The sequence below is a fragment of the Rhipicephalus sanguineus genome, unplaced genomic scaffold (genome assembly GCF_013339695.2).
Source record: "Rhipicephalus sanguineus isolate Rsan-2018 unplaced genomic scaffold, BIME_Rsan_1.4 Seq4969, whole genome shotgun sequence".
NCBI lineage: Eukaryota > Metazoa > Arthropoda > Arachnida > Ixodida > Ixodidae > Rhipicephalus > Rhipicephalus sanguineus.
In genome coordinates this window covers 8,834-21,372 of record NW_023615374.1, presented here as the reverse complement: position 1 = coordinate 21,372, position 12,539 = coordinate 8,834, and the positions used below count along the sequence as shown (strand labels likewise).

General features: G+C 46.0%; 1 protein-coding gene across 1 annotated transcript; it reads left to right on the top strand.

The window, feature by feature from the left end:
- Nucleotides 1–257: 257 nt before the first annotated feature.
- LOC119377583 (vitamin D 25-hydroxylase) lies at nucleotides 258–10,745 on the top strand. The gene is made up of 4 exons (XM_037646978.2): nucleotides 258–359; nucleotides 4,225–4,364; nucleotides 8,523–8,713; nucleotides 10,368–10,745. The coding sequence occupies exons 1-4, from the start codon at nucleotides 258–260 to the stop codon at nucleotides 10,553–10,555; spliced, it is 621 nt and encodes a 206-aa protein (XP_037502906.1). The 3' UTR covers nucleotides 10,556–10,745.
- Nucleotides 10,746–12,539: the final 1,794 nt, after the last annotated feature.

Here is a 12,539-nt window from a genome sequence, read left to right as displayed (position 1 = left end):
GCGATATACGATGCTGCGGAAATGAAACTCAAAGGCCCGTGCTTGAATGAACTTGCAGGGCTCTGCTATGTTCGCTTAAGCTGTAATTCAGCAACCTTACTTACTTTACAGGAAGTGCAATGAATTCCCTTTTGTTTGTGTGCACCATTGTGTACTGTGCCATTTGTTCCTCGAGCGCTAAGAGTCATCACAATACTTACCGCCATTATTAACCTATCTTCGTGGTTTGATGTTGCGCAGTGGAAACGCTAGTCGGCATGGTGACTAGCTTCCTCCTTGCTGGTACCGCAAGCACCGCCGGCACCATCCAGTGGCACATGGTTAAGCACGCTATGGAACCAGACACACTACAAGCTAGGGTGAGTATTGCCGCATTCGCGGCGTTTTCTGAAACAAAAGAGGCTGTATTCTGTTCTGCGAACTTGAACATGTATTTCTTGTATGCAGCGAGTGTTTCCTTTTGGAATATTAATATGTATGCATGAATGCAGGAGAGATTCCCGTCGAGTTTTATAAGCCTTATGGTTTCGCGGTGAGGCTAAGAGCCGTGCTTTTGGGTAAAGAACATTCTATTGCTCTACAACTAATTTTAAAAACAAGTAGAGCCACATACTAGTGAAGCAAGTTGAGATATCGCTGATCGAAACTCTAAGCATTGGTGTGCCGTGGGTTCGATTTCCGGATAAGGACACTGTTCTCGTACCTTCATTTGTTCTCATCGCAGAGCACATCCGGAAGTCGCAATACGTTCAGGTGCACTCAACATGAGCTGGAACACTGAAATTATCTTTTAAATGTCATAGCAGCTAAACGCAGTTGGCAAGCGCGAAGTGTAGACACTAAATACTCAAGCGCAAATGTATCTCTGGCAATTCCATACGTCTCCGTTCACATCACTAAATTAAAAATTCCGGTATATCTCACATATTCTGGGACTCGATGTCATCTGTAGTAGCGGTCTACAAGTAGCGGCCTACACAGCATTTTCTTATTGCTCTGAGCCAAGTGTTCCGAGTTGGACCGATGTCTTTGTGCACTTTGAGTGGTTATCCGTATATCGTCAGCTTACCAGACACACCGACTTCAGTGGCGCCCAAAGGGTGTCCATGGTCCGACGTAACGTCGACAGCCAGGTTAGAGCACAGATATCAGTCTTATCGAAACGAACTGCACGAAACAAACATGATGTGCACATTATAAGCAGCGGTTTTCGTCGTATTCCTCCGGTTTGAGAAATGGTCGGCTATAGCTTGGCGCGTCAGAGTGCATATAATATGTTTATTACAGTTTTATGAATGCGGATAGGCAACACTGCCACCGCAATTGACGTCGTCCCGGCATGAAGAGTGTATGCGGTCCCTTTCAGAAGCTGTTCCAAGTGCGACCATCGCTCTGTGGTACAATACTTCACTGCCGCGCAGAGTGCCTGTGTTCGATTTAGGCTTTAACCGTGATTTAAATTTTAAACGTGATGCATTTCTTAACGAACTACGGGCACTTTGACCGTTTCTGTCTACGTATTTATCTATCTAGCCGCCTACGTCTTGACTCTCTCGTGGTCGTGTACTCAACGTCACACATACCGAAATTTGCATGGGAGGGCTTTAGTGTATAACGAGCATGATAAACATGCCATTACACAAATAGCCTAAGACACTTGTTGTGGTCGTCATGAAATCGTTTTCTTCAATCAAGTGTGGCACATACCCGTATACCACACTCCATTGAATGCGAGTATGAGCCACTGGTGGTTCACAGTTGTTGCTACGCATCAAAGCCAATGTTGTGATGCGTAACGTCTCTGCTCGGGCCAAGTGGCCCCGACCTGTTGAGGTGCCATGACTCTATTCACGATACCTTCCTGCCACGAATAATGTGCACCTGATCATTCTTCCTTGCTGTATCAATAATACGAATGTGACAACTACCGATCTTTCTAAAAAGAGAACGCAAACAAACCAGATCACACCTACTGTTCACGGAAAAAGAAATCACAGCATATCCACGGAGTGAATGATGATGAGTGGGCGAAGCTGCGGAGGTTCATCGGTAAACCGTGAATCTTCCGTGAATTCTGCCCAGTACATCATCACCGACGTGAGATTGGGCGCGTTTATACTAAAGGTTCGATTAGAGTTATGACGACTTGCAGCTCACTTTAATTTTACATGTACGCTGTGAATTTTCATTGTTTAGAAAACCATTGCTTTAGAAAACATCTCGCGTCTTTCGTTAAGCAGCTGGCGTCTTTTCGTTTTGCTTTAGAAACATCTGGCCATCTGGCGTCTTTTCGTTTTGCTTTTAGAAAACATCTGGCGTCTTTCGTTGGTTTATTTCATCAATCAACGGCGTTCTGAACAAAATTTTTATTGTTTAATCACGCACAGGAGAAATCTCACCAGGCACTACCTTGGAGGTAAAGAATGGCTGCTAATGGGAATGAGAGACAGAAGAAGTCGGCTTTTAGCTAACACTTACACTTCTACTTCTACTAACGTTTCCTACTGGAACATGCCAATGGCTGCTAATGGGGAATGAGAGACAGAAGAATTCGGCTTTTAGTTAACGCGCACGCTGCGAATTTTTTATTGTTCAACAACGCACAGGAGAAATATCCCACCGGCACCACCTTGGAGGTCAAGATCTGGTACTAGCGTTAAGACTGGTTACGCACTACGACGGGGACGAACGGGTGCCGCTTTAAGGAACTTCGCCCCTAAAATTTCGCACATCCCACGCATTGTGGGAATCGGTTTCATGCGAAGCAGGCAGCCAGTAGTTCTACGCTGCATTTTTTTTTTACTTTTAGCCAAGCGTTACCAGGTAGATCGGCGTGTTTTTGTAAATGAAGGAGTTGTGTGCGTCTCGTGGGCCTACCAGGCACGCCGACTACACTGACGTTTAAATGGTGACTGATGGTCTGAAGTATTATCAGCACTCACGTTAGAGCACAAACGTCTGTGTTATCGAAACGAAGTGCACGCTACGGTGCGATGATGTGAATATCATATGGAAAGTTCTTTAGCGTATTTCTCCGGGAGCGAAGAACGCTTGAATATCGCTTGCTTAATCATAGGAATACAAATCTCATGTTTATTATATTACTATGAAAGCGGAGCCAAAACTGGAACCACGATTGCAGTTAACCCGATACGACGCCTGTATCATAGGAGTACATATGTAGTGGTTATTGCTTTGTTATGAATGATTGAATGTGACCTTTATTGAAATAAAAGGACGACTCTTGGTCGCTGTTGGGGCTAAGGTGGGAAAGGGGGTTAAAGGTTGCTTTGTTATAAAATCAGAGAGCCAGCACTACAGCCACAATTGACGGTAAACCGACAATACGCCTGCATAGGGTCTTTTTCCAAACCAGTTTTTAGACCTGGCGTGGCTCTGTGGTAGAAAACGCGAATGCCACGCAAAATGCTTGGGTCCGATTACTGCTGGGATCTTAATTTCCATCCTTTGCCTTCGTCGGGTCAACGCTTCCGGTGTCGGTTTTTCTTAACGCTCTCGCATTTAAATCACCAATGTCTGTTCTGGCCGTGCCTGGGTAGAAATACTGTCACTCACCTGTGTCGCATAGCCGTATACCACGGACCATGGTATACGCTCACGTGCCACACGTGTCTGGAGGAAAGGCTTTTAAGAAGTACGCGAAAAGATTTTAGCGTTATCCATGTCATGACAGTCATATTCGTCAAACCCTCTTAGCCTCCCATGTCAATCGTGGTCTGTGCTAAGTTAAGGAGGTGATCACCCAGACATAGGCGGCTTGATAGATAGATATAGATAGATAGATAGATAGATAGATAGATAGATAGATAGATAGATAGAAGATAGATAGATATTAGATAGATAGATAGATAGATAGATAGATAGATAGATAGATAGATAGATAGATAGATAGATAGATAGATAGATAGATAGATAGATAGATAGATAGATAGATAGATAGATAGATAGATAGATAGATAGATAGATAGATAGATAGATAGATAGAGATAGATAGATAGATGGATGGATGGATGTACGGATAGATGGATGGATCTTGCAGGGCTCTGCTATGCTTGCTTAAGCTGTAATTCGGCAATCTTACTTAATTCATAGCAATGAATTCCCTCTTGTTTGTGTGCACCATTGTGTACTGCGTTTCCGGTTCCACATTGCATTAGGACGTGTTACAATAATGAATGTGAGTTTTTTTTTTTCCTTGCGCAGGTACAGCGCGAAATTGACGAGGTTATTGGCCGAGAACGGCAACCAACGTGGGAAGACCGACTGCGCATGCCTTTCACCATGGCGAGCGTGTGGGAGATGGACCGCTGGAAAACAAGCACGCCGCTAGGCGTACCACGAGAGTGAGTGGCTCATATACCCGCTGAGTCTATGCGTAGTTCAAGGGACACTAACGACAAATAACAATTTACGCTTCACTCAAAGATCAGGCTTACGAAAGTGCACATTGCACATCCATTGTCAATTTGTTGAGCTTTCAATGATCCAAATTCTGTGCAAGGTGCCTTCAACATTCATTGAGCTTGTACAACGAAACTTGGATGAAATCTGCCTCGTTCACAATTCCTTCACATTTCTGCTTAAGATATTCAACTGAATATCCGAATAAGTGAATTAGTGCAGCAAATGCTACACGGCATGTGGAAGCGCAAGCATATTTATTTAGAACGATCGGCCGGAAGGGTGGAAATTGACCTGAAGGAGACCGCATTAAGAGAAATTCAATTTATCGTCGAAACGCTGCTGAACCCTTATAGCCTTTGGGCTGTGCCCACTTATAAATTATAACAGCGTCAACCTATCAACTGCTATTATTGACGATCGAGAGGCGATCCATTGAAAACTACAATTCGTCTTCGCTAAGAGGAATAAAACGCCAGGCACGCGCGCAATACGCAGCACAGTCACAGCGAAAGCCGGAAGACTGGCCTTTCTAGAGCCAGTCGTAAACTCTCTTGGGGAAATTAATATAAGTACACTTGCAATTTTTGTGTAGTAGTGAAGCACCCATTATCCCATTATTCGTGATTCTGCGGAGAAGCGACGTACTCACTACACATATGTAAGGCATTATGTGCACTTTGTTGATTCATTAGCCCGAGGCGATTAAGAATTATGGATCATCCCTTTGTAATGGGTGTTGCGAGCATTTTGTTGATGCTGTGGCTGATGACGATGAAGAATTATGGCTCAGCCTTTTTTAATGGATTGGAGGTATTAAACAACCCACTCGTTACGCAATTCGCAATTGTGTAACGCCTGGTTGTTATTTTACTCTAGTACCGCCCTATATTACATATGTTAACGCGAATCCTTGCCCGACATGACGCCTGTACAGGGTCTTTTTGCGAAGGTGTTTTATGCACAGGCGTGGTGTGTCTCCGTGGTAGAACATAGTCCACTGCCACACAGAGGGCCCGGATACAAATCCCATGCGATTCTGGATATTTTTTTTTTCATTTTGCGCGATAGCGGTTACGGACACCGGCGTAATCCTAAAGTTCTATATGAATTCCGCTGTGGTTTTCTAAGCATGAGTACAAACTGTGTCGCTCGCTTACATCCCTTGTCTTTGATGCTGCTGCTGTTCTGTTTTTCCGTTGCTGTCCTTGTTTCACTTGATAAAAAACATGGTTGCTCCCTCTGTCATAGCAATCGGTATAACACGAAAGTGAAACGTGTCTTCACTGACGTAGTTGAGCGTTTTTGTGCATTCTTTCGCCCCAAGGGCGAAGGAGTGAATGCTACAGCAACAATTTGTAATGCTACGTGAAGAACCGCAAGCAGCTCGAAACTTGCAACACGCTGCTCAAGCAGAAAGACGCACGGAACGAACATACGCAGGATGAGAGCGAACTGTCATATTTGTAACTCTTTTCTGCGAGAGCACCGCGCTCCTTTCGCAAAAGCGGCCGCTGCAGTGGGCCAAGTGACCTTCGGGCTCTCAACGCAAGACGTTCGGACCACCGCGATCACGAGATAAACGCACGCACGCGCGACCACGCTCTGTAGAGGCGGGCGCTCGTCTCAACGGCGGCGACTTTTAAAGCGCGCTCTTCGAGCCCTTCGCGCCACCTCGCTACTGATAACGAAAACACGCGGTAACACGGATCTCTGAGTATCGCCACCGGCAAATGGTGTATATAAATACCTCGCCGTTAGCATTGTGAAGAGCGTGCCGTTTGTGGCCGAATCGTTTCGCGCTACGCGCTGCGGAGCGAGGGGTCGTATATTCGATTCCCGGTGACGCAACTTTTTCTTCTGGTCTTTTTCTTTGCGCACTGTTGGTCTTTATATTTTACAGCGTCATATCCGTGACGGAAATACGTCAGTGGAGCCGTGGTGGACCCCGGCATAAAACACTTTCATGTTAAAAAACTCGACGTGTGCATGGAGACGAGCAAGTGGCAGAATACTGACGCATACTCCTTGATGCCGCCGGTTCACGCTACCGCTGCGGTGGCTACTCCCTCCTTTTTTTTCGCTGTTCATACACCGTCGCTCTTCAGCCGTGAGTGGCTCTCTCTTATGTGACAACACAAGCACACGTTCGCTCTCGACCACACCGCTCATACGGCGGAGCGGTGTGGTCGGAGGTCTGTCTCTCTGGCACCTCTCCAAGTCGGTCCCCGTCGATTCTAGCCCTCACGTCATCTCATGTGCTTGTGACGTAGAGACCGGCGTCACTACAATGGGTCTATAATATTCAGAGCATACGATAAAACAGCGCGAACAGAACAAGGACACCGAAAGAACGAACACCACGGAATAAGTGCTGACTACGAACTGAAAATTGAAAACCGGCATTTTATACAGTATCAGAGAAGACATGCGCATATCGTTCACAATCACTGAGCAGAACACACAGCCTCTCCTCCAAAAAATGCTCATTGAAACGTCTAAATGTAACCCGATTTTGACGAAAACGCAAATAAGTACAAAATTAGCACTTTAAAGACAGAACGGCCCGGTCGCACCACAAGGTGTTGATTTTGTGAATCATATCATGCCCAGTGACGAATTGTCCTGCGATGTAGCAAACGTGACATTCTCCACGCATCTTCAGCGAGTTTTGTTTTGTTAAAAGTACCACAAATAATAGCGTTTTGACGAAGAACAACACGAATATGGCATTACTAAGCCCATCACGATTGCCGGTGTTCAAACAAAGTTGCAGTGTTTACCGTCACAATCCTTTCTTGTGGGATGATTAAGTGCGCGCGAGTAATGTTCAGCACTAGCAGCTCGGCCTTAATTCCAAGAATTGAAAAGCGGTTCGGCGGACTTCCTGTTTCTATTGTCGAGCCAAGAGTGCATTCGATGAGGAGCGCGGAAGCGCCCCGGATTGGCCTGGTTGCTTCAAACTGCACTTCAAGGTCGCGTTCAGCAACACGTGGTGGGTAAGCTCTGGCCATGAGCGGCGACAGTATTTCGTTTGTACAATGCACGTATCCGAAGCTTTTGTTTGTGTACTTCAAGCGCTAAATTCATTGTTGGGAGCTCGAAACGAGCAATGGCTGCCAAATTTTAAATCCGCATACTCCAACGCCAGTGACTGCAATATCACCAGAGACCTATATTTTACCGAAAATTGAAGGAACGCAAAGTGGATCAAGCTAGCCAAGTAGCCGAGACCTTTTTCTACCGCAGCCGTCCTCAAAAGTAGCCAAAGTGGCGTAATATGAGCAAACCTCGAACCTGGACACGTGGCTGATGTCACGACCCCAGCGTCAACTAATGAGGAGCAGCAATATTGTATACCAGGCTAACTCCTTCTGCTATAATATCATGTTTCGTGGGAGCGATCTGTGCTTTCAGAAAGTAAAAACGAGCCTCCGCTGTTTGTTCGGTGCAAGCTCTCAAGAAATTCAGGCCTGAGTCGAACTCGAGCTCGTTTCACAGACTTGATTACTGTAAAGCCGAGGTTTCATTCGATTAGGATATTGCCACGCAGCCTAAACTCAAGCGCAGCCTCAGGCAAGCATCTATCTGTGTGCAATTGCAGTGGCAGCAAAACGAATTTCTCTTGCAAAGCCCTTTCTGAGGAAGATGGGACTACATATTCTCACGCTTACTGCGTCGCTCGCTTCTCCATAGCCTATGAATTTTGCTCTACTTGGAGGGTTATAGTAGGACGTCATAAAGCGACTGAGGCAGAATGTGGCAGTTTCAAAATGACAACGTTCGCAAAATCAGCGTACCTTTTTAATTCCTCGGATAATAAATCAGTCCATCAGCGAAACTTTAATCTCGCTGCGAGCAATAGAGTTGATTGTCACTGCAAAACAGGGGCCCAGAAAAAACATCTGCGTTTTAGCAGCTTGGCTGAGCTCTGGTCACCCGTACAACAGCAGTTACAGGATGAAACATCTAATGAAATCTAGAAACAACGCGTACAATGCTATTACAAAAAGTAAAGCTTTCGACAAAAAAAATGTAGTGCATTTCATTTCCAGTTATCTTTTTAACTACTTTGATCTTGTCACTATCCGTCACTTCAGAGCCTCCGAAGACACCGTTGTGGACGAGTTCTTCATTCCAAAAGGCACCGTAATTATGGCGAACTTCTGGGCGGCGCATTTCGACTCAAAGTTCTGGAAGGACCCGGAGAAGTTCGACCCGACACGCTTCTTGAATGAGGACGGAACACTTATGGCGCGGAAACCTGAATGTCACCTTCCATTCTCCTTCGGTAAGGAACGGTGAACAAACAATGAGCCTCTTAAACGTTCCTCGCTGTACACAACCTAATTTACATCGAATTAGTAAGCACCATTTTTTTTCACATACGTGGTACTTCGTAAACACCACAGAAGCTATAGAAGGCGAAGTGGGTACTCTACCCATCATACCACCCTTGTAGGTGGGTGAAGCCTGTTTATCTTCAACCATGCTCTATCAAAGTAGCTTGGACCATTTGGGGTGCGCTTTTCTTAACAACACTCGACATCTGGCTAGCGCGCGTTTACTTTTTCTAATAGTGTTCACTCGCTAATTTCTTAAACAGAATGCCACCTTCTACCCTATGCACATCCACCGAGTAGCCCAGTTTTCCATTCTTTTTTGAGATTATTGCGTCATCCTGATAGCACGCATGCCGTTCGTGACATGGAAGTACCGGGCACGCGAGTTTAATAGCAATTTCTATTGGGGGGAAAATATCTCCAAATACTTCCTTTTTGAGAGCTGGGTTAACAAGTACAATAACATCAATCAGTGACTAGACTCTTCCTTATTTACGCGACAAGCACATATATTTGTAATAGTAAGTTGGCACATGTACTACACAACATCTGCATGAAGCGAACCACGACTTCTATCGCAGCCACACTTAATGTGTAGCGGCTATCGCTGCAAAATCATTTTGCTGCGCTCCAAGTGTAGTAATTGAGGCGCAACATTCCACCACTGCTTCTGAAATCGTAGCATGACTGTAGACATGCAAACGATGTATTAATAAAGAGTGGGAGGCAATCACGACCTCTACGTCGCAGGTTAATGCACACTGCACGCTACATCATTCAAGGACAAGCGGTGCTCCCTGATTAGCCATTGCATCATCAGCACATCGGCTTACTGTAAACTGCAATGCAGCATCAAAAGTACTATTGGTATAAAGGAAAGAAGCCGACTTTTAAGGGCTCGTTTTTCTTTGTTAGACACCATATTAATGAGAACGAACCGAGAATATTGCCAAGGAATGTAGAGGGGACGTTATTTCTAGTAATTAGGATATAAATGGAAAGAAAGTGAAGTGGACGTAAGGATAACTTCACGCCGGCAGGGACCGATAACGTGCTGCGTAACGCCAGCAGGCAGAAAAAGAGTGTTCCACACTCGCCGCCATGGCTGCGATCAGCTCTGCCTAGCGCTCCAACAATTAAATGCACATATAGACCCCATAAAAGTGGACGGGAGGATGGCCGTCGCGGTAGCTCAGTGCTAGAGCATCGGACGCGTTATTCGAAGGTCGCCGTTTCGGTCCCTGCCGGGGGCAAGTTATCTTTTCGTTCACTTTACTTTCTTCGCATTTATATCGCAATTACTACAAATAGCATGCCGTATAATTTCCTTGGCATTATTGTCTGTTATTTCTCATAACTATTGGTGTAACGCTTGCAACACGGTGCGCAAGCTCTCTTAACAGTATTCGATGCAGGGCTTCTTGGTTCATAATGCTAAACTTCAGAGTGTAAATTGGGTACAGGACATAGAAACACGCGCGCACACAAACACAGGACAAGAGCTGTGAACTTTAGCATATATCCATCTCTTTCTAGCTAAGCATTCGCAATGCTGTTCACTATGCTAAACTCCTTGCTTTTTGCAAATCACTTTTTTCACAGGAAAACGCACCTGCCCCGGCGAGATATTGGCAACTGTCGAGATATTCCTCGCCGTGACGTCACTCCTTCAACGATTCCGCGTTCTCCCAGCTGGCAAGATGCCTTTCGACATCAACAGCCCTTCTATACTGTCTGGTCACGTGCAGTACCTCAAGTTGCGGTTCTTAGACCGGCACCAGGGCCTGTAAGCGCTGAAGCTGGCGACGTTCAGTTGGGATAGTTATTGGAGGATGCTGTTACAGTGTTGCAAGCACGTCCACAAGAGAAAAAAAGGCGCAGAGAAGGGTGGAATCCAGAAGCAATGCGGATCTCAAATCGCGTCTTTTTTCCACATAATCTTTACCTTGTACTTATCTCGTATTCTTCTTCTGTCATCTAATAACAAGTAAATACTTCATTTTGCTCAGCGGATTTCATATCGTCCAAATCAATTTAAGCGCCTCCTTATATACATCAAAACTGCCATACGCTGGGTTCTGCCTTAGCTCGAAGAACTACTGCCGCTCTCGTTTTCCTCGCACCTCAGCCATTGCATTACGTTCCCCGTTACACGGACCAAGCCCAACATGGGAGTTAAGGCTGCGTGACAGGTTAAAATATGTGAAGGCGCGTAACGTGCACTAGTCAAGTATTGCTAGAGCGGCATCCTTGCGACCCTACACGTCTGAGCAGATTCGTTAAATCAGCAATGCGTTCAATGACATTGAGTAAGTGAGTGAGTGAATAAGAAATTTATTGTGACCCAAAAGTGGCAGAAGCTGAACGCGACTGTAGGTCCCGCTATCTCAGCCAGGTGGCTCCACCCACGAATGTGCCGGAAGCTGGAGCCTGACATGGCAGTTCGCGAGTCTGAAAAGATGGTGACGTCCCTTCTTCGTTTTTGCAGAGTTACCGCGATAGCCAGTTCCTCGACTTCATTAGTGAAGCCGGTGATCACCGTGCCCGCGTTGACTAGTGACCCCTTGGCATTGACGACTTTGACGGCATACGCGTCCTTCTTCCAGTATTTGTCTGCATCAACAAAGAGGGCGGTTGAGCTGGAATGACTTTGAAGGGAGTCTCATACTGAGCCAAGGATATTTGATAAATTAACGTCTGCGCTGAGGTGGTCACAGTTGTATGAAGCGAGACCGAAATCTACAGTGATATATGGCAGAACTGATGTTTATTGCTTTGACACCGGAAATGCTCGAGTGCGTTGCCAGACCGGCTGGCGTGCATGGAAGGTCTTAGCGGTTACCAACATGACAGCCACATCATGTTGCCTCTTCAGAGTGAAACAGACTTGCGTCGATGGCCATATCGCTCCTTGGAGCCATTTTTTGATGCCAGTGCGCGCTGAATAGCAATGCCGGGTGCTTTTTGGCGCGGAGCAATGCTTTGCTAACTAAAACATGATGTCGAGAGAGTACGAAAAAGGGCGTAGCATTATGAGGTGCCAAATGTGCGTGTCGGCAGAGCTGTTCACGTAAAAGGTCTAGTCTTGCCGACGTGAGATCAAGTGTCGTGCAGTCCTCGGTACTCGCAACGGTGGTGATATTCGGTACCCGACCAAATTTAGCAGTGATACGTCTCATCGTCGAGAACTCGGATATACAGCAGTGCCGTGTGACGTCGCCAACTGTGCCGACCCTCTTTTCGCCGATAAGAAAGTAATATACACCCTAGCAATATTTTCTAACCCGTGGCAGACATTGTCTTCATCGAGAGGCGAAGCTCGACGGTCTTTCAGAGTGTGAGAACACCATCAACAGATATCATGCATGTTTACCCTAGGATACTGGCTCCTTGGAGCAGTGTTTGTTCAGCCCTCGCCCTCTTCACTACTGAGGTTTTGAAAAACTTCATTTTGGACGCGACGCAATCCCACGTAGCGAGGGTGCCCTCATGCTTATGAAACCGCACGGGCGGCTGGTCATAACGATGGACCGCTGGGTTGCCCCGTCCTAATCATAGCAGTTGTTGATCCGTTTATAATGTGTGAGCCACTCGTATACATCTTCGACAGATTTTCTTCCAGGTGCGCGAGGCTCTGTGATGTGCTGACGCTGCCCGCGACCAGCCCCTGCTGGAGCAGGTACCGAAGGATCCGCTAAAAATATTCCAGGAGCCCAAGCTGCAGGAACTATTACATTCAATATAGGCTGATGCGGCATTGAGTAGCTTCATTTA

Bases quoted from the DNA above. Each gene is read 5' to 3' on its own strand.
- LOC119377583 (XM_037646978.2), top strand. From the start codon at position 258: ATGGTGACTAGCTTCCTCCTTGCTGGTACCGCAAGCACCGCCGGCACC. The intron at 4,365-8,522 runs GTGAGTGGCTCA...CCGTCACTTCAG, and splicing joins CCGCTAGGCGTACCACGAGA to AGCCTCCGAAGACACCGTTG. The intron at 8,714-10,367 runs GTAAGGAACGGT...CTTTTTTCACAG, and splicing joins TCACCTTCCATTCTCCTTCG to GAAAACGCACCTGCCCCGGC.